This window comes from Marmota marmota, unplaced genomic scaffold, assembly GCF_001458135.2.
Source record: "Marmota marmota marmota unplaced genomic scaffold, marMar, whole genome shotgun sequence".
Classification (NCBI taxonomy): Eukaryota; Metazoa; Chordata; class Mammalia; order Rodentia; family Sciuridae; genus Marmota; species Marmota marmota.
In genome coordinates, this window is record NW_026000211.1 from 11,694,069 (window position 1) to 11,716,605 (window position 22,537).

A 22,537-nucleotide genomic window follows, 5' to 3' on the forward strand; every position below is an offset into this window, starting at 1 on the left:
GGCCCACCCTCTGATTCGCGTAAACAGTCCACCTTCCTCCCCCCCACCCCCCGCCCTCAAGGTCTCAGGGCTTTGGAGCTCTTAAAAACTGGTGCGGGATCCCTGGTGAGAGTGAAAGTCCTGTTAACATCAGGTTGAGAGGCGTGGTCTCCGGCTCAGTTGTGGTCTTTCGACACGTCTGGGTTTTCTCTCTCGCTCCGGGTTTTCTCTCTTGCTCCAGGCGGGGCGGGGCCGGGGGCGGGGCCGGGGAATGGGTCCTGGGCCCGCCCCGGGAAGAGGCCTGGGTGGGGCTTGTGCGCATGCTCGGTCCTGATTGGCTGGTCTAAGCAGCGCGGAGCTCGGCGGGAGTTTCGTGGATCTGGCGGGTTCAGGAACGAGCCCCATGGCTCTGCATTGGCGGGTTAGGTCCCCGGCGCCCGCAGGGTAAGTGCGGCGGAACCCCAGGCCTGGACCGACTTTGTTTTCCGCTGACGTGGTCTGTACCACGCGGAGTTGTTCTTGCTGCCACTGAAACTTATCCGAGTGATTGCTCAGGGTCTGTTTCCACTTCTGTAAAACCCGGGTAGCAACAGCCCCGGTGTTTATGGTTATCGTGAGGTTGCAGGAGTTAACAGTGGGCAGGAGGGAGAACGTTAGCTAGTGGTAGTATTGCTTTGTGTGTGTGAGTCTCAGAGTAGTTCAAACAAAATATGCAGCAAATACTTGGAAGTACCTTTCATTTGCCAGACGTTACCTCATGGAGGGAAGTTTACACTCTGGCTGGGCGTCCCTACTCTTATTTTCCAAACGCAGCTGTTTTTGTAGTAGAAACTACAGACCGTAAAGATAAACCAAATTTCTGGCTGGAGGACTAAGCTGCCGCTTGTTATTATTAAATGCCATTCCACAGTGGATCAAGCCACTTATTTTTATCAAAAGGGGCCATGCACTTAAAAATAGATTGCAAAAAATTGATCTAAAAGATTAATTTTTATTGGATGCGTTGGCGAGTGCCCTGCTGGCGATGTCTAAAGCGCATCCAAGGCCTTGTCTGGACCAGGCTAGCAGGTTGCTAGGGAACGCTCCCAAGACCGCACCCCCAAGAGTTCCTCCAGATCCTAGGTCCACCCGCTGGAGAAGGCATCTTTTGTGTGGGGGTGGAGCAGGGCACAGCCATGAGTAGATGCTTGTAACCAGTTGAGAAAAATAGAAGAGAATAGAGTAGCCTGGCACCTTTAGCTGAAAACGGTTAAACTTTTCTTAATAGGCCAGTAGTTCCCCCCCCTCCCCCCGTTTAGGGGGATGAGGGTTGAGATTCATGAAATGTGTTCATACACAGATGCACATACTTTAGAATCTTAAATATGGTTATCACAGATGTTTCCATCTTTTGGAAGCCCCACCTAGAATCCAGCCTAAAGCAGGGAGGATCCTTGATGGGATGTTTGAGCCCAGGCAGTTGAAATAGTTTAGATTAAGAAACTTAGGAGATTCTAGTTTTTAGACTTATTTATGTTACTTGACTGTGTGATCATTGAACATTTACTTTTTCTGAACCCTAGAATGATAGTCTGTAAAATTGCCGTAAAACTTTCTACCAGGTTTTGAGAATCAAAGCCTGGAACTTGTTAGAAATGCGAAATCCCAGACCTCGCCCCAGGTTTACTAAATCAGACACTGGGCTAGGGATGGGTTGACTCCAAGCAATTTTGTTTTACAAGCCTGTTACGTCATGCTCATGCCTGCTAAAGTCTGAAAATCACTGCTCTAAACAGTTTTCCAATTTTTTCTTTTTCAGTGATTCACAGAAATGATATTTTACATCATATAGTACACACATAACAAAAAGTTTATTAATAAAGTACTATACCCTAAAACAAATAAAAAATATTTATAAAAAAAGTACTATACCCAGTGCAATCTCATATCTCTATTGTGTACTTTTTTAAAAAAATGCTAAGATGAAAAATCTTTTAAAATATTATAGGGTAATAAAATGAACTACAGATAATTATGTCAGTGTTGAATTACTTGATTTTAGAAATTGTATTATGATTATTCAAGATAATTCCCTCTTTAGGAAAGCCATGTTGAAGTACTCAGGATTAAGGGTGCAGGGTCTTCAGTTTACTATAGACACACACCACAACAGAGGAAGCAAATGAGACAAAATGTAAACAATTGTTGGATCTGGGTAAACAATATACTGAATGTGTTTTTATTACTTTTAAGTTTGAAAGTCTATCACACAAAAAAATACTCAAAGAAATATTGATTTGTCTACCGACAAATGAGTATTTGAAAATTTCAGGTGTAATCTGCATGACGTATTTTAAAGTCAGAGCCTACGTACTGTATTATACCAGAGTATTCCCTGGTACCACTCTGCAGTGCCTGGTATGTGGAGGATACTCAGTAAGTATTCAGTGTCAACTGACAATGTTACTATTAATAATATACTACTATATAATGTTTTTCCTGTCAGTGTTATTTCTAGTTATTATTATAGTCACTAGTGTTACATTTGTTTACTTTAAGCTTGTTGAAATTATGCAGCTTTATCCTTTTTAACCTCAGTGCCCCATGAAGGAATATTAAGGGTTGTAAAGAAGGCAGGCTTTAGATTGGAAGTAATGTAGATTTTAATGCAGGCTTCTTTCCATCCTGGCTGTGTATTGCTTTGGGCAAGTGTACATCTGTAGCATGGGATTTGCTTCTACCTTAAAGGACTATTAGAGTTAAATGAAGAAATGTAGGTACAATAGCCAGGCATAGGTTGGAACAGGTGTTATGTGCCTAGTAAATGTTAGCATGCCTCCTCTTGGCTCAGTTGTGCAGAGATAATCAATCATTGTTGATTGATGAGGACTTCAGGGACAGAAAAACAGCAGGATTAGGAGTTCTCCACCTCCTTTAGAGAGAGAAGTGTTATTTTATAAATTGGCGATATGATTTGACCTATAAAAATACAGTTAAATTTGTGGCATACAGGTTCTGCTTGCTAAAAAGGATTTTGCCATAACCTAAATTCCACTGGATGCATGCTATTAATTCAACTAATGAGGAATGTAATTTGGAAATAAAATGCTTGGAAAGTGTCACAAGTTACAGTGTTTTCCCCAATTACTTAACACATTTACTAACTTTCCCTTTCATGTGTGTGTTTTCTGTTTAATAGTGCAGGATATTCAAAGAATGAATTGGGAAGAACACATCCCATGAAAGACGTAAGTTATCTTTTTACATTTTAGTGTAATTTTCTCACTGTTGACAAAACAAAATAACATTTTGTGGGAACCTGTTTTGTAGACCTCTCTTGGTAAACTCTGTTTTATTATTGGGAAAAAATATATTTCTTTGCTTCCACTTTTTCCAATACGATGGAGAAAAATAACCTTTGTTAACATTTTAGAAAGGGCTTTTTTTCCTATGGCTAAATTGATTTTATTTTCATCCAGATAATTGACATCATGTTAAAATTGTGTCACATATATTTTGCCATTTTTCATACATAGCAATTTTTCCATGTTACAGTTTTCAACACTTGTTTATGACATTCCACTTAGTCCCCATATAGTTTTATCTTTCTTCAGGAGAGAGTTTTAGAATCGGTTAAAGGTAGGTACATTTCTTTAATGCCCATGGTAGCTGATTCCAAATTATTCTCTAGTGGCTTTTCTGGTTGCCTATGGTATTTCACATTCACCCTGAAAAGCACCTACTTTTCAGGTTGCATGAAGTTGAGGGTTCTTTTTGGTCTCTATTCTGCCCCTCCCTGTCTGTCTTAAGTGGTCTTGTCTCTGTCCTGACCCTAGCCATCAGAGGTTGACACTTAGATTCCTCATGAAACTCTGGGATCCTCTGTGGACTTGTGCTTTGCTTTCTGCTCCCACCCCAGCCTTGGCTCACCTGCTCAGTGGATGGATTTCTCTCAGCTCTCCTGTCCTACCTGCTACTCCTGGTAGCCGAAGTCCAGTGTGCCTTGGGAGGGATTTCTCTAAGCTTTTTAGCTCTGATCCCAGGCTGCCTTAGTTGAAAGTTCCTAATGCCTGGAATGGATTTCTTCTTCTCCCGTCTTCTTCCCTCTGCAAGGCAGCCTGCCTAACAAGTGACTCTAAGGCAAAGGAGGACTCCTTTGCCTTAGAGTGGCATCTCTTTTGTGGCATTCCACCACCAAATATTCCATGAATGGTTCTTTCACTGAGGTCTATGAGTGGTGACGTTTTTGTTTCATTTGCTGGTTTTTTTGCGTCTCCTGTGTGTCTTCCAGAATTTTCTTATCTGTTAACAGTATCCCTCTACATCTTCCATGCTTCCATGGAAGTTTTCCTCATCTTATGTATGTTTGGGTCTTTCATTAGGATTTAGGATAGCAAACTTCATGGATTTACAAATAGGTCGAACTGTGAACCCTGGTCTGTCCTAGGGCCAGGAGATTTTTCCCTTTGTGCCTTTGAAAATGTTAATGAACTTTTGGGTATATGACATATTTCTGGGGGAGAGAGCCCATAGCCTTCCCTAGATCAGAGATTTAGGCAAACTATAAAGCATGTGTGCCAAAACTGACCTGCCACTTGTGTTTGTACAGCCTTGCAAGCTAAGAAGCGTTTTTATAAGAAAGGTATTTATTTATTTATTTATTTGCAGTGATGGGAATTGAGCCTAGGACTCTGCACACGATGACAAACATCGTGACCTGTGAAAATGATCTAAAATTCAAATTACAGTGCCCATGAGTATTGGAACGCAGCTAAACTCCTTTTTTTCTGCATTTCCACTATCTGCTTTCACACTTCAGTGACTGAGCTGAGTAGGTACAGCAGAAATCTAGTAACCTGTAAAAGCCTACATTATTTACTTTCTAGTTCCTTTTAGAAAAAGTTTGCCAACCCCTGCCTTATTATTATCAAAGGCGTCTATATCCCCAGGATTGCTTTTTTTTGTTTGTTTGTTTGTTTGTTTTGATGGACACAATGTCATTATTTATTTTTCTGTGATGCTGAGGGTTAAACCCAGTGCCTCACATGTGTGAGGCAAGCGCTGTACCCCTGAGCTATCAGCCCAAGGATTGCTTCTTTAGGTAGCACTGATAGCAGGAGTATCCTTGCTAAATAAATTGGCTTTGTAATTTTCTTTGGTTGTGAGCACCAATTCAAAGACTTTGATTTTATTCACTTTTAGAAAGCTGGTCAAAAGCACAGGCCTAATGATACATTTGACTTTGCTGATAATTCTGACATCTCAAGTATTGGCAGCCTTGGTGAAAATGAGAAAGATGATGAACCTTATGAAACCTTTGGTGAGTATTTTAAATCTTTATCCTAAAATAACTTTAAAACATTTATGTTAGGTACAACAAAAATACAGAAGTATTTTCAAATATGTAACCTGCATTTAAATGCAACGTTTTGGAGAATACTTGATAATTTTTATCATACATTGAAATTAAGAACATCATCAAGCCAGGTGCGGTGGCACACCCCTGTAATCCTAGAAGCTCTGGAGGCTGAGACAGAAGAATCATGAGTTCAAAGTTAGTGTCAGCAAAAGTGAGGCGCTAAGTAACTCAGTGAGACCCTGTCTCTAAATAAAATACAAAAGAGGGCTGGGGATGTGGCTCAGTGGTCAAGTGCCCCTGAGTTCAATCCCTGGGGTACCAAAAAAAAAAGAATATCATCAAAGTAGAACTCTTCTATTAACATTCATTAATATTCTATTCATATCAGGATACTATGTTACTTTGTAACAAGATTAATATAAAATATATTTCTCACATCATACCACTATATAAGGACCTTCCAGAGGAAAAGTAGAGGGACTTTTCCTTTATCGTAAACTCATGAGGCAGGAATGTTTCAAAGGAACCAAGAAGAACTTCACCTGTGTTCCTTAGTGTGAGGTAAATAGGGCTGATACATGGCTGGCCAGTAATCTATGAGCTGTCCCAATGGGCTATTTGTGTCTCAATGTGTCAATGACCAGTCCAGAGACCAAAAATGATGAAGTGCCAAGGGCCCCTGTATGTAGAACAGCGGTAATCAGATATTTTTGCTGCAGTAAGTGTTAAGAGAACTTTGAAAACTTATTTACCATCTCACATATTTTCTATTTGGCTTCTAAAAATTTTCAGTCTACTTTTTTCATGAAACAAAATATATATTCCTGCCAGGTGGCGCACACCTGTATTCCCAGGGGTTCAGGAGACTGAGGCAACGAGGATTACAAGTTCAAAGCCAGCCTCAGGAACTTAGCTAGACCCAGTCTCAAAATAAAAAGGGCTCATATGTGGCTCAGTGAGTAAGCGTCCCTGGGTTCAATTCCTGGTAAGGAAAAGAAGAAAAAGAAAAGAAAATATATATTTCATAAGATGAAATAAAATGAGAAGTAATTGTGGGGAGTCACTCTGAATGACCCATGCCTTCCATCCTAAAGCCATAGGCTCTGACAGATCACTCCATTTCATAGTGACTTGGGTGTCCTCCCAGCTCAGGAAGTTGAGGTCGAGTCTTCAGATGTAGGTGTCATCCCTTGGGTTGAATTACACTCACCTGTTTCTTGTAACCCTGCCCTTTCTGGCCTTTTTTGGATAGAACTTTCTAAGAACAAATGTCCCCCCCAATAAAAGCCCACTTCCAAACGTGCTCCCTTGCTCTCACCAGCCTCTTGTGACTTTCTCTTGCTCTCCCATTTGGGGAGCCTGAGGCCGAGAGCAGGGAAGCCGTCCTGAAGCTTGTTTAAAGGTAAAGTGTGTGTCTGTGTTTTAGTTGGTGTCCCTGGAAATTCACACCAAGCCACCTTAAGTTCAGCTGCCTGTGTGGGTCACGGCAGCAAGTAATTAGCACAGAATACATCTTTTATTATGAGTTAAGAAAATTGTTTTAGCTACTTGTCTAAAATATCTAAAAATAGAAGATTCTGTAGGTTTTTAAAATCCACTTGTCTTAATATTCTCAAAAATTTACGCAGCTATTACCATATGTAGTTTCAGAATATTTTTATCATCCTAAAAGAAACCTCATACCTGTTACTAGTCACTCCCTATTTGCTTTTCTTTGATGAAGTGGAGTCACTGGATTTATCATAGTTCCATGTTTAAATTTTTGAGGAATTGCCTTGCTATTTTCCACAGTGGCTACACCATGTGGACACACAGAGATCCAATTTCCCTGCATCCTCACTATGGTTGTTATTTTCTGGGTTTATTCTTTTTTCTGATAATAGATATCCCCAGGGTTGAGAATGGTATCTCATGGTTTTGGTTTACATTCCCTAATGAGTAATGATGTCAAGCATCTTTTCAACGTGCTTATTGGCCAACTGTATATCTTCACTGAAGAAGTGTCTATTCAAACTCTTTGCCCATTTTAAAATTGGATTGTTTTGTTGTTTAAATTAAGTTGTAGGAATTCATCTTATATGATTGGTTACATATGGAAATTAGGGATTGATCTATTTTTCTCCCTTCCCTCATTGATTTAATCCACAGGACCAGTACAGAATATATTACTAACTTCTGTTGTGAAGTTGATATGCTCCTTATTTAAGCAGCTAGCTGTTTAGAAAAGTTTGTTTGCACTGTCCTGCTAAAATTTGAGCATGAAATCATGGTTTCCTGGCTCTTACCAGATACCACCCCCCACAACTCCCTCCCACACTCCCGCCCGCTCCTGCAGCAATCCCAGGTTTGTCACTACTGGCCACCTCCCTTCCCCTCTCAAGTTTGCTGTCCTTTCCATAAGCCCCACCCAGTGTACTGACTCCATTACTCCTCTTTCCTGAACAAGTGGGAACATCCTCCTCTTATAGCATTTCCTTTCTTTGCCTTTCCACCAAGGCCATTTGATCTCTTCCTCTTTAATCTTCTTTGTCTCTTTTTTTCTCCTGGACTGGGAATTGAACCCAGGGCCTTGCACATGCTAGGCAAGCGCTCTACCACTGAGCTATATCTCCCAGTCCTTTCCTTCCTCATTTAAGTTTACTTTTTTATACTACCTAAATCCAGAGTAAAGAAAAGAGAAAGAGAAATGAGGAGATCTGACATCTTTCCCCAAAGGGCATTCATTCACAAATGTTGAGTGCCCACCAAATGCTAGGAATTTAGTGAGTAATAGTCCCAGGAGTAGACCAACCACCCTAAACATGTAGAATTTATAATAAATGCAGTGGTCTCCTGAATAGAGCATATAATGTTCCAGAGGGGTGAGCAAATAAAATATTAGATTTCCTCTTCATATATATATATAATTAAAATATTCCCATTAATATATAAATACAGGAATGCAGATTTATAATTTAAATATCCAGGTAGTTACTGGTGTTATGGTTAAAATTTTTTATTGAGGTGTGATATCAAAAACATTTGGAGGAGCTGGGGTTGTAGCTCAGTGTAGAGTGCTTGCCTAGTGTGTGTGAGGCACTGGGTTCAATTCTCAGCACTGCATATAAATAAATGAACAAAAAGGTCCATCAACATCTAAAAGAAATATTTTTTCAAAAAATTTGGAAAGTGGCCTGTGTAACTGATTTGTAACTTGTCAGCCATTTTGTTTCTTTTTCTTTTTCTTTTTTTTTTTTTTTGTACCAGGGATTGAACTCTGGGGGCACTTGGCCACCAAGCAACATCCCCAGCCCTCTTTTGTATTTTATTTAGAGACAGGGCCTTTCTGAGTTGGTTAGTGCCTCCCCATTGCTGAGGCTTGTTGAGAGCCACAGCCGAGTTGGGATGGCGCCTGGCATTTTGCCAGAAGGAGTGGTTGAGAGGTGACACCAGTGAGCCATTAGGATGATGATAATTAAGTTAAGCTGTGTATAATTGCTGTGACTGGATGATGCTGTGTATTCAGTTGTATATAGACCTCTGCTGTCCGGCAATAGGGCGGCTCCTGCTGCCTGCCTCAGGCACCCGCTACTTTTGAGTTCTCGCGGGCCCTTGAGTTCTCCTGGAGCCCTGTTGAGGGCGGAGAGAGTTCCCAGGGAGTGCCGGTGAGAGTTCGGGCAATAAAGGAGTTCCTGTTTGAACCTACAAGTGCCTCGTGGCATCTTGGTTATTTTGTGCCCAGCCAGACTGTGGCAGAGGCTGGCTTTGAACTTGAGATTCTCCTGCCTCAGCCTCCCAAACCACTGGGATTATATTCATGCACCTCTGTGTTCAACTCTTGTCAGCCATTTCAACAAACATTTTGTATTCCACTGTAAAGGAATAAACTCAAATACTTCCCAGACAGCCAGACTCTTAAGGTTGTGTCTGTGTTTCACAGATCCTCCGTTACACAGCACGGCTATATATGCTGATGAAGCAGAATTTTCCAAACACTGTGGATCATCCATGCCTTCAACTCCCCAAGGAAAAGAAGGAAAGAAAAGGTATGGTAAAATTTCAAGCAGTTTTTGTTTATTTGTGCTTAATGGGATTTCTGAGCAACTCTTTAAGATAGAAGCTAATAAAACTAAAGTTGTTTCAAGATCTTTTGAGACAATTTGTTATGTTCTTCCTCAAGAGAATAGAGATATAACCACTTAATTTTTAATAATTGATATTACTAATAATAATTATAATAATTGACATAATTGACACCTGATTGTCTAGGAAACATGTTGTCTTTATTGATACAAGTTAAATTTAGAAACTAGAGGGCAGGGATATTGGTGTCATGGTAAGCAAATGTCTTGGCTTTGCTCAATGGCCCTGTGTTCTTTAGTGCTATTCTAAGTTTTATTTATTACAGATTTTGCATATTTCCTAAGTTTATTCCCAAGTAATTTGTCTTTTTTGAATTTGGCAATTTATATAAATGGGGTCTTCCATTTTATGTTCTCAGTTGTGGTTGATCGTTTATGTGAAAGTTATGAATTTCTTACATTAATGTTTTTAAGTTAATTCAGTTTTAGAAATTAAGCATTTATTCTATGCCAAATACTGTGTTAGATATTGAACACTAAAGATGTTTCTAAGAATATCTTCTTGATGGTATTTAAGAATGAGTTGTGAATTATATTGCAATTCATCTATTATAAAAATTAGGTGTCTTACTATTTAACCTTCATCGTAGATTTAATTCTTATGTTTTAATTGGTTCATTGTCTCTGTCCACAATGGAAACTTAAGACAGAGTAGGGCTTAGTTCTACAGTTTATTGCTGTACATAGGTTCTTAGAACTCAACCTGGCACCTGATACACACTCTGTGAATATTTGAATTCATCTTCCTGTGTACAGTGTAGTGACATGGCTAAGGTGACTGACCTTGGACCCACTGTGCTGGGTTCAGATCTTCTGCCACTACCAAGTATTTGACCTTGGGAAAGACATTTAACCTCCAGGTTCCTTCATCTGGAAAGTGGGATGGTAATGCAACCTACCTTCTGCAGTTCAGATGAATTCATCCCCTTAAGTTCTTCAAACAGATAGGTATGTAGTAAACTTTCAAATGTTAGATTTTTATTATTGTTTTTTCCACAAGCATTTACTGAGCATAGACTAGGTACCTCTGTATTAGACTCTAGGTTTACAATAATGTCTGTCTCTCGGACCATAAGGCACTGTACTAAGAAATGGGATAGTAAAATAGAGGGAACCTGCATCTTGATGACGGGGCTGCTATACCAGCCCTAAGTTGCTTCTGAAGTTTTGCTAAGAGGTAAAGAAAGTGTCTTGTTTCAGCCATATTCTATTTTTACATCGATACTACTCCTATCTAATAAACTTGGTAAAGAGTTTTGCCATTATCCTAAAAGCAGTTGAAGAATTTTAAGGAGAGAGTGACATGATCAAACCTGCACTTTAAAATGATCTCTCCTACTGCCATGTGAGGAATGGATATAAAAGGGGCAAGAGTGGAATGGACAGACTAGTTTGGAGTCTGTTTTAATAGTCAGTGCAGGGACTAGGGTAACTGCAGCAGAGATGGAGAGGAGCTCAAGCAGAGTTGTAAAGCACATCAGCAGGGCTTGGTGCTGTGTTGCTCCAGGAGGGTGGAGAAGAGTTCCTGGCATAAGCAGCTCCCAGGTTTCTAGCTTGTATAAATGGATTGCTGGGGGTGCCATTGACAAAGATGAGGGTTGCTAGGAGATTGAGTTTTGTAGGGAGATCATGGATTTGATAGGCAGAGGTCAAAGAGACCATTGTCTGTTGAGTCTGGAGCTCAGAGTAGAAGGCTAAGCTGGAGGGAAACTGAAGTTATTGTATATAGATGGTATGAAGCCCACTTTTGAGATGGCAAGAAAATCCAGCAACAGTCAGGCACTGTGGTGCATGCTGTAATCTCAATTCAGGCTTGGGAGGGTGAAATAAGAGGATCTTGAGTTAAAAGGCAGCCTCAGCAACTTAGCCATGCCCTAAGCAACTTAGTGAGATCCTGTCTCTAATTGCTAAATAAAAAATTAAAAAGGGCTAGGGATGTGGCTCGGAGGTTAAGTGGCCCTGGGTTCAATCCCTGACATCCTCCCCCCACCAAAACAAAACAAAACAAAACAAAAAAAACAACCAGCATCTTCTGTCCAGATAAAGGAAAGGGGGAGAGAGAAAAGGTAGCAAGAGGAGAAAGAAAAAACAAGGAGGGCTTATTCACAAAAGTACTGGTGTCTATGTGAGAGAGAAAGAATGAGAATAAGCAGGGGCTGGGGATGTGGCTCAAGCAGTAGCACACTCGCCTGGAATGCGTGCGGCCCGGGTTCGATCCTCAGTACCACATATAAACAAAGATGGTGTGTCCACCGATAACTAAAAAATAAATATTAAAAAAATTCTTTCTCTCTCTCTCTCTCTTTAAAAAAAAAAAAAGAGAGAATAAGCAGGTGATAAATGCAGCTAGGAAGCAGAGTAGGGTGAGGGCTGACATGTCCATTAATGAGGAGGATGTTCTTGGTAACCTTGGTTTTGGTCTCCTGCTAAGTCTAAATAAAAGACATCATTTGGGACCATAAGACAGGATTTATGTATAATACAAAAGGAAGTCAGGGCAGGAGGGGGCACTGGGGGGAGAGATCAGCAGCATTTCCTAGGACTCATGGAGATGGCAGCCACCAGTCCTTCAGATCCTCCCAAGGGACTTTCAGTTGTCTTCTTCCTTAACTTCTCCTTCCCTGTCTTAGGTTTAGGTGGCCCTGCTTTTAGCCCTCTCTTTGCCACCCACCCCCAACTTACATGGTTTTAACTACCTGTATGCCATTGTATCCTGAGTCCGTCTCTCTTGTCCAGCTTTCTTCCTGAGCAGGGATTGGTGCTGTGTTGCTCCAGGAGGGTGGAGAAGGATGTCCTGCTCCTATCTCCCTAGATGCCCACAGGCATTCAGACTCAAAAGGCAAAACTGAGCTCCAGCCTTTTCAAGGAGTCAACAAACTCCTTGTGTGTTTTCTAGATTAATGATCCTGCTGTCCATCCAGTCACGTAAAATCCAGCCATCTGGGAATCATTCTGGCATGTTCTGTGCCATGAATCTTACTGCTTCTGGTCTTCATGCCTCTGCCATCTCCCTGCAGCTGCTGTCACAGGCCACTCTCACATGCTCCCTGCAGTTGTTTCCTGCCAGGTCTCCCTGTCTCCTGAATCACCCTCTCCTCTGTTTCCTCTAGTTCCCAGATGGACTCTTATCTCTATTCCTACCACATTTTAGGGGCTCTCCATTGACCACTTGCATGGCATGGAAGGCCCCTGTGCCAGATTGAATCCTTAGATAAGTAGATACTGAAAAAAAGAAGGAATGGAAGAGGTTTGTTAAAACATCTGTGAAAGTTGAAGTTGGGTGAATCAGATTGGCCAGAGATGGTTCTGGCTAACCTCCCAGGGAACCCTGGAGGAAAGGTTGCCTGTTGAGGGACAACTATACTAGGCAGAGATGACCAGGCCCAAGAACCCTCATCATGCTGTTAGTGGCCCAAGACTGCTCACAGATGCTTCAGGGGATCCCAGGACTCTGTCTGAAGGCTGCCCGCTAACTGTAGGGAGATCTGAGCATCCTGCCTTTGGGGCTCTCTCTGTCTTCTCCAGTTATATCCTATGACTTCTTTCCTAGCATTTCCTTCTCTGGAACAACACATTCTTTCTGTACTGTTTTGTTTCTCGAATATGCCAGGCTGTTTTAAACCACCATGCTTTTACATTCATATTTCTTCTACCTAAATGCCCATCCTCATACTACTATGCCTAGAAAAGTATTTTTACAAGTCAACTCAAGTGTCCCAGCCATGCTGCCTTTCCTAATTCCCTAGTCAGGTGTACACATGTTCTCTGTTGGGTGCTTGCCAAGTTATCCTTTTGCACCGCCTTTGGCTTTCCTACCAGGCAGTGAACCCTATAAAGGAAGGTGGTGCTCTGATTTTTAAAGTAGTTGTATGCATCACACTTTGCCTTTTTTGAATGATGTGAAACATTTGTTGTATTGAATTGGATAAAAAGATAAAAAAAAGTTCTCACTTCTCATCAGAAGTTGGGGTTATTTTTCCTTGCCAAGGACAAAAGAAGCTATTTCCTTTTCTATCACCTAACGATGAGCCTTGTGGATTAGCTTTTAGTACCAACAATGGTCCATGTTCTTGGATGTGGTTCCTTAGAAGGAGGGGTGCCCTCAGACATACCACAAAGTATTCAAGTAATGGACCACTGATCCTCGCCTGCCTAGGATAAACTGATGTAGCCTGGGTTTGGGAAGCTGTGGGCAACAGCTTGGGAGGTGGTGACAGGCCTCGCCATGATGAGTAGATATCTTCTCATTAAATGAGCCTGTTTTCATGTTGGATGAACAAATTATAGAAGACATATGAATGAAAGTCAAATGTGGGGCTAGAGATAGCTCAGTTGGTAGAGTGCTTGCTTCACATGCACAAGGCCATGGGTTCAATCCCCAGCACCACAAAAGGGAAAAAAAAAAAAAAAGTCAAATGTGTACAAGATACTGATGCCTTGTTCTTTGGCACAGCTCAAACACTTCTGAAAATGAAGCAAGTGAAAATGAATCTATAAAAAATAGTGCAAAAAAGGTATGTAGGAGTATTATTTCTTCTTAATTTGTAAGGTATATCATACTTTATTTATATTGGATGCAAATAGAGAAAACTGTTCTGTAAACTATCTCATTTCCTATTTAGATTTGATGGAAGTAGGGAAAATATTCTGTAACCACACTTTCCACTGATGGTGTATGTTTTGAAAATACTTTTATGGACTGAGGTTGTAGCTCTCACATGTGTGAGGCACTGAGTTCGATCCTCAGCACCACATAAAAATAAATAAAAATAAAGATATTGTGTCCATTTACAGCTAAAAAATATTTTTAAAAAAAGAAAGTACTTTTATAATAAAACGAAGTATTTTTATAACTGAAGTATATTTTACTAAAGAAGTCTCAAATCTCTATGTTCCTAGTCAGTTTTCATGGCATTTATATTAAACACACTTTAGTGATTAGTTTGTGATTTACAAAGACAGAATTCTGGGGCATCAGTGGTCTTTAGTCTAGGTCTGTCCTAGCCATTGATCATGTCGCCATTTACCTATTAGGTTCAGTTCTTAAGTTTGAGAAATGTGAACTCTGTAGTTTTCTATTAAAATAAGAATCAAAAGCATTTGTGTTTTCTAAGGCAGTAATGCTGTTTTCCTCATAGCCAAGAAAACTCAAGCCCATTAGTGAGTCGGAAAGCAGTGAAGAAGATAACGTAAGAAGAAAAGTTAAGTTGGCAGAGAAAGTAAGTACACAGCCACACGCAGCTGCTCCAGATGTGGCCTCTTCAGGATGTGCGGAGGCCTCTTCAGGATGTGCGGAGAAGCCAGCTGAATCAGTCCCTCCTCAAAGTCTGGGACCCCTCAGGGACCAGTCCTCTGTTGAAAAAGAGAGTCATGCAACACAAAGTCAACTGGTACGTGCAGAGAAAAAAGTTTATTGAAAAATGAGAGGAAAGTAAAGCATTTTCTTTCTTTATGTCTTTAAAATTTTTTTTTTATTAAAAATAATGAATTTTGGGCTGGGGTTGTGGCTCAGTGGTAGAGCGCTTGCCTAGCAAGTGTGAGGCCCTGGGTTCAATCCTCAGCACCACATAAAAATAAATAAATAAAGGTATTGTGTCCAACTATAACTAAAAAATAAATATTAAAAAAATGAATTTCATTATTTTTATTAAAAATAATGCTTATTTTAGAAAACCAGAAGATATGTAAAGGAAGATAAATTCACCTACACTTCCATAACCCCAAAATAATCATGTTTTTTCCTCCATACATCTAGCTCTTTCATTGTGCCTTTCTCTCTAAAAGAGATCACTACTTGACATTACGTTTTCTACAGTGTCATTTTCATGAGTGCATAACATTCCATTCATGGAAGTGCCATAGTATAGTTGGATAGTTAATTTTTTTTTTGTTTTGTGGTGCTGGGGATTGAACCCAGGGTCTTGGGCGTGCCAGGCAAGTACTCTACCAACTGAGCTATAGTTAATGTACCAACCCCAGCCCTAGTTAATCTCTTATTGGTGAACAATCGCAATTTAAAAAATTTTTGGTGCTTTGATAGGGCTGGGGTTGTGGCTTAGTGGTAGAGCACTTGCCTAGCATGTGTGAGGCACCGGGTTCAATCCTCAGCACCACATAAAAATAAATAAATAAATAGATAAAGATATTAAGTCTATCTACAACTAAAAAAATATTTTTAAAAAAATTTGGTGCTTTGACAAATTTCTTACAGCGCAATCTGTGCATACCCTTGATCATTTCCTTAGGAAAAAAATCATTCTCATATATATTTAAAGATAAAATAAAATGCAATTGCCAGTGGGGGTGGGGGATCACTCTCACAAGATTTCTGGTCATATTTGTTCTGAGGTTTTTAACACATAATATCTTTTGATTGTGTTTTTCATATGCCATTTCATTCAGTTGGCTTAATGTTTTGAGTAAATAATTCATTCTCGTGTTTGAAAAATGTTTCTTCTCTGTCTTCTGCCTTCCAGCTTCCCACTTGCTAAACACAGGCAGATAACATCATAATTAATTTCTATATGTTCTTAGAGTTTTCGTCTTCATATACAAATATGAATGTATTATTTTTTTTTTTCTTCTTATACAAATAGAAATATATTACACAGGAGGGTCTGTCTTGGTGACGTCCATGAGTACTTTAACTTTGTAGTTGTTGAATATATTTTTCTGTAAATATGAATTGAGGTCAAGGCAGTTGATAGTGCAGTTCAGATATTGTGTCTCCTTCCTGTGGTTACTTCTTTTTATTATTGCTTTGGGGAAGGGGATGGTAGTCTATATCTATCTGTAACATAGAGAGGATGTCTGTTAACTTCACAGCTTCGTGGATTTTCTTTAGTTCTTTGAAGCTTGGGCTGTTTTTTTTTTTTTTAACCCAAAACTTTTTATTAATATTTTTAATCAAGAGCTCATAATTGGGTACATATATGGGGTATGATGTGATGTTTTGATACATGTACATGATGAAGAATGATTAAATCAAGTTAATATATCTATAATCTTTTTGTGGTGAAATGTCTGAAATTTACTCAGCTATTTCTCAAAATACACATTATTTTTTAACTGTAGTCACTAGGCTGTGCAATACAGTCTAAACATATTCTTTCTGTCTAACTGAAACTTGCTTCCTTTAGCCAACATCTTGGTGCCCCTGCCCTGGCCTCTGGTAGCCACCATTCTATTCTCTATATAGCTGTTTTTAATTACATGCTTATTTAAAGTTGTTTCATCTTTTAAATGAATGGCTTCTGTTATCTTTATGGAATTTTCCCCTTTAATGTCTTATAATATTTTTTGTCTTGAAAATCTATATGGTCTGATGTTAGCATGGCCAGAGGTGCTTTCTTATGTTTCCTTTGCATGGTGAATCTTTTTTTATCCATTTACATTCAATCTGTGGGTTGTTTGTTTGTTTGTTTGTTTTGTTTTGTTTTTTTGCCTTTAGAATATCTTTTTTATAGACAATTTAACAATCTCTCCCTTTTAATTGGATTGCTTGATATATTTAGTTTTTAAATTATCATTTTTTACTAGTACATTAAAATTATAATATATAACAGAGGATTATTAAGCCATATTTCTACCTGCACCAATCTCATTCCACAGTACATTCCCTCCCCTTCTCCTTCCCCCACTCCTCTTATTCTACTGACCTCCCTTCTAATACTGGTATTTTAATTAGTACACTATAATTATAGCTGGGATTCCTTGTGGTATATTTATTTGTACATGGACACAGCATAATTTGGTGGATTTTGTTCCCCAGTACTTGTAGTTACTGATAGGTTAGGTTTTGAACCCACTGTCTTGTTATTTATTTTCCATCTGTCCCTTCTGTTTCTTTAGCTTTGTTGCTCCTCTAAAAATACATTTATTTCAATGTAATTTTAAACATGGTTAGGTTCAAGTTGACCCACTTACTCCTTGTTTTACATTTACTCCTCTATATTTTTGATCTTCTGTTACTAATTTTGGTTTCTTTACGTATTTTGTTGTTGTTCTCTATTGGCTTCTTAGCCACTTTTAAGTTTTTATTTTTAGTATGTTAAAAATATAGATCCTTAAATTAACAAAGTTTATTACTACTTTATGTATTTCTCCTATTAATTACTATTCACTATATAAATGTATTACGTAACAACATTATATTTCCATTTATTCACCCCATCCTCTGCCATTTTGCTCATATGTTTTAATTCTACTTAAATTATAAATCTAACTTTACAATGTTGTCATTTTTGCTTGTAACAATTATCTTTTAAGGAAATTATAAGGGGAAAAATATAGTCTTTACTCACTTGTCTTCCTGTTCTTTTACCATCTTGTAAATATGTATTTCTATCTAATACCTTTTCCCTTCAGACTATAGAACATCATCTGGCATTTCTCTGCTGGTGACAGATTCTCTCAGATTTTGTTTATCTAAAACTGTTTCACTCTACCACCCCCCAATTGACCATGTGCATGCAAGTTATATTGGCAAAAAATAATGCCACAGCCACTAGAAGCTGCAAGAGACAAAAAATCTCCAAGATGGCAACTACTGAGCTACATAGTCTCATCCCTTACTTTAAAGCATATCTTTAATATGTTCCTTTTCTTTGGCTGTTGTTGAGATTATGTCTTTATCCTTAGTTTTCATCATTTTAACTTTGATATGGCTATGTATTATATTGTATTTATCTTACATGGGGCTTGATGAGTTTTTCAGATCTGTAAATCAGGGAAATTTCATTCAATATTTCTTCAAATACAGTTTTCTTGTGGTTCTCGCTCTCTTCATTTTGAAGTTGTATTTATTTTAAATCACAAGATTTTTTTAGTCAGGTCCCCGAGACTTTGGTCCTTTTAAAATCTATTTTCTCTGTAATCTGCAAATTGGATAGAATTTTATTGTTCTATCTTCAAATTCACTATTTTTTGCCATTATAGCTTGCAATTAAGTCCATATGGATTGGGCTGAATGGTGCTCCTCGCCAAAAGATTTGCCTATGTCCAATTCCAGATTACTCTGTATTTCGTGGGTGTGCCCAAATGTCTTCACAAGAATCCTTGTAAGAGAGGCAGAGGAAGATTAGACAGAGAAGACAATGTGAAGACAGAGGAAGAATTGAGTGATATGGCTTAAGCCTAGGAATGCCACAGCCACTAGAAGCTGAAAGAGAGTTTCCCTCAGCCCCCTGGAGAGAGCGCTATCCTGCTGATGCCTCTGTTTTTTTGGCCCATTGGATCTAATTTCCAAAATTCTAGTCTTCATAACTCTCAGAGGATAAATTTCTGCTGTTTTGAGGTACCAAGTTTGTGATAGTTTGTTATAGCAGACACAGGCAACTGATGTACCACCTAATGATTTTTCTCTTTCTAGCTATGTGCTTTTGCTTCCAAAATTTACATTTAGCTCTTTTCTTGTAATTTCTGTTTCTCTGAGGAGATTCTCTATTGAGTTATGACCATCATTTCCTTTACCTCCTTAGACATAATTATGATAGCTGCTTTAAAATCTTTGTTTTCTAACTGCATTATCTGGGCTTCTTCAGATCAGTTTCTGTTGGGTGCATTTTTTCTGTCTTGACTATGGGTCATATTTTCCTGTGTGATAATTTTTAATCTAATATATATATATATATATATATATATATATATATATATATATATATATATATATATAAAATAGACATTGTTGTTGATAGGTTTTTGAGACACTGAATTCTATGTCATCTTGTGAGTATTGTTACCTTTTATTTTAGCAGGTTTGGCTAATCATCGTGAAGTTCTGTAGGCTTTGTTGGGGATGGTTTGTGAAAAATCCTGAGGTGTTTTCTAAATACTTCTAATTTTAGACTCACCTCTGTATATGTTCTCAGTTACTGTGTAACAAATTACTGCAGAAGTAGTGGGTTGACCTCATATGCACAAGACCCTGGGTTCAATCCCCAGCACCACACACACACACACAAAGAGGTTGAAACAACTTGTTTATTACCTCACATTTTCTTTTACTTTTTAAAAAATATTTACTTTTTAGTTTTACACAATGCCTTTATTTTGTTTTATTTTTTATGTGGTTCTGAGAGGGCCTCGCACGTGCTAGGTAAGAGTTCTACAGCTGAGCCACAACCCCAGCCCTATGACCTCACATTTTCTATAGGTTAGAAGTCCACCCTCTACTCAGCTTGATTCTCTACTCAGGGTCTCATACAGCTGAAATCAAGGTCTATGGCAGGACTGAAATCTCATCTGAGACTCAGGGTCTTCATCTAAGATTTTGACTGAGGTCCTTATTTTCTCTCTAGTTGGAAGCTGTGTAGCTTTCAGCTCCACAGGCTGCCCTCAGGCACTAGTCATGTGACCCTTTTTCAGCAAGGCCTGTTCCTCTTCAAAGCCAGCCAGACACCTCTGCAGGATACCACAGCAGGGTCTTATGTGATACTTGCAATCAAGGGAGCAATGCCCATCAGGCACAAGTGCCACCCACACTCAAGGGCAGTTTGATTATACAAGTTACCCAAGTTATCTTAGAATTCTGCTCACCATAGTCTCCACTCTGGCTCACTGGTGGACCTGGTCAGAGATTGGTTTTAGGCTTTGATAGGGTGGCTCTAGAACAGGCCTTACTCTAGGGCAGTGTTTCTCAACCTGTTTTCATTATTATCCTCCCTAAGAAGGTTTTTTTTGGGGGGGAGGGGGTTACTGGGGATTGATCTCAGGGATACTTGGCCACTGAGCCACATCCCCAGCCCTATTTTGTATTTAGAGACAGTGTCTCACTGAGTTGCTTAGCGCCTCACTGTTGCTGAGGCTGGCTTTGAACTCTCAATCCTCCTTTCTCAGCCTTCCAAACTGCTGGGATTACAGGTGTGCACTACTGCGCCTGGGTCCTAAGAAGCTTTTTTAAATAGGCATTTTTCCTCCTTATCATCCTCCCCCCAAACACAGTGAACCAGTTTTTGCCCCATGGAGAGCAATATGGTCTTGTCTGAGAGCGCATGCTCTAATAGTTTATAGTTCTTATCCCTAAGTATGGATCCTTCTGCCTGACCACTTGTCAGTGAGAGCTCTGCAATTAGCCACTTGTCAGTACAGTAAACCAGTTAGCCATTTGAGAGCTCTGCATTTTCTACATCTAATTTCCTTGTCTTCTATTATCTGTTAGGTTGTTAATCCCACGATAACCCCTTTCTTATAAACTTTCTGTAGTCTCGCCCTTCATGTGTGTATATAGTACTTATTTGAGGACTTTCTGGGGACCCCCACACAAACTCCTGATGCTCCGAATAGCTTATTCCAACTGCATCAGCTGCCCCCGGCTATGCTCCCCCCCCCCCCCAGAGACTTACCTAAATGCAGGATAACCTTTATTCACCATACATTTCCTTCTGTAACTTTTGTGACCACCATCCCTTGGAATCCCAAATTTCTGTTCCTTTCTACAATTTGGGATGATGCATGTTTCCATCATCTGACCCTTTCAAGTCTCATGCTCTGTGGGACTTCTGTGCAAGAACTCCTATGCATGTTAGGTAATTAAACATGGGTTTTCTCTTATGTCAGTTTCATTGCATCCCAGCCAAAGAACCCAGAAAGGAATGCGGGAGCCGTTTTCTCTTTCATACTTGAGCTATAACAGCTGGTATTTCATCATGGATGCAGCAGAAATTTGAGCTAATTCCATATACTGTTATTATCCTAAGTAATAAAGGTTCAACTTCCTCCATTGCAACCATTCTTTTTTTTTTTTAAATATACCTTTATTTTATTTATTTTTATGTGGTGCTGGGGATCAAACCCAGAGCCTCACACTTGCTAGGCGTGGGCTCTACTGTTGAGCCACAACCCCAGTCCCATTGCAACCATTCTTAAAAATCAACCAAAAGCTTTAATTTTCCCAGTGTTTCATATATTAATTTAGATAGCATAAAAATAACCTAGAATTAGGTGAGAATTATAGCTAAATATTGATTGACAGTTTGATAACATGGTCTTAATGGTCTTAATCCTTATGTTAAAAATTTTTCTTAATCCCACCCCCACCCCCGGTAGAAAACTCAGAAAAAAGGGAAAATATCTCCTGGAAAAAGGAAGAAATCAAGAAGAGAAGCCATCGATTCAGGTACAAATTTTGTCATTCATTCAAGGAATTTATGAAAGAAAATTTGTTTTAATTTTTTAAAGTAGCATTAGTAGTAGTAGTAAACTGCCACTGCAAAAAATTAAGGATGTGTGACTTTGGAGTGACATTTTTTTCTAGTGTATTGCCATGAAAATTTTCAACATATAGCAAATCTGAAAGAATTTTAGAGTTTATATTCAGGGGCTGTTTCAGAGTTGACATTTTATTATAGTTGCTTTATCACCTTTTAATTCATTTTCACTTTTAGTGTATTTTAAAATAAACTATAGACATCAGTTCTTCTGAAATACTTTAGCTTCCATGTCAATAATTAAGAGTTCAATATTTGTCTACCATTTTTTCTTGCAATGCAAAATGTACATATAAAACGCTGAGGTGTGCCGTTGCTGAGTTTGGGGAAATGCAAACGTATAACTCAAATCACTATCAAAATATAAATGCTTGCCATTGATCTAGAAAGTTTTTCTATGTATCTGTCAGTCCATTCCTCCACAGCCCCAGAGGCAATTTCTTGGGATTGTTTTTTCTACCATAGATTAGTTTTGCATGCTCTAAAATTTCCTATACATAAAATCACATAGTATATACTCTTGAGATTGATTCACACTGTTTTGAGTCATTCTTATTACTGTGTAATATTCCCCTGCATGACTATACTACAACTTATCCAGTCTCTATGATGGACAACTGACTCATTTCCAGGTTTTGGCTATTATGAGTAAAGACACTATGAACACTTTTATTTTTTATTTTTTGTCCTGGGGATGCTCTATCACTGAGGTACATCTCCATTCCTTTTTATTTTTTTTTTAAATTTTGAGATAGGGTCTTGCTAAGTTGCTGCAGCTGGCAAAAGTAGCTGATGATAAGAGACCATAAAGAAAGGCACAAAATTAAAAAAAAAAAATCTGAAAAAAGATACTATATGTGATTAGCAAACTCCTAAAAAATGAATAAAAAGAC

At 38.9% G+C, this 22,537-nt stretch overlaps 1 protein-coding gene across 2 annotated transcripts in view; it reads left to right on the plus strand.

The window, feature by feature from the left end:
* The first annotated feature begins 294 nt into the window (after positions 1 to 294).
* The window catches only part of Cenpu (centromere protein U), a 38,490-nt gene continuing 16,247 nt past the window's right edge, over positions 295 to 22,537 (plus strand). Inside the window, exons 1-7 of one of the 2 annotated variants that reach the window (XM_015486165.2) lie at positions 295 to 423; positions 3,158 to 3,206; positions 5,161 to 5,278; positions 9,237 to 9,342; positions 13,892 to 13,952; positions 14,577 to 14,828; positions 21,484 to 21,553. In XM_015486165.2, coding sequence (XP_015341651.1) covers positions 383 to 423; positions 3,158 to 3,206; positions 5,161 to 5,278; positions 9,237 to 9,342; positions 13,892 to 13,952; positions 14,577 to 14,828; positions 21,484 to 21,553 — 697 coding nt within the window. In that variant the 5' untranslated portion in view covers positions 295 to 382. The remainder of the gene's footprint in view (positions 424 to 3,157; positions 3,207 to 5,160; positions 5,279 to 9,236; positions 9,343 to 13,891; positions 13,953 to 14,576; positions 14,829 to 21,483; positions 21,554 to 22,537) is intronic. The other variant, XM_048791911.1, reaches the window with a different exon arrangement.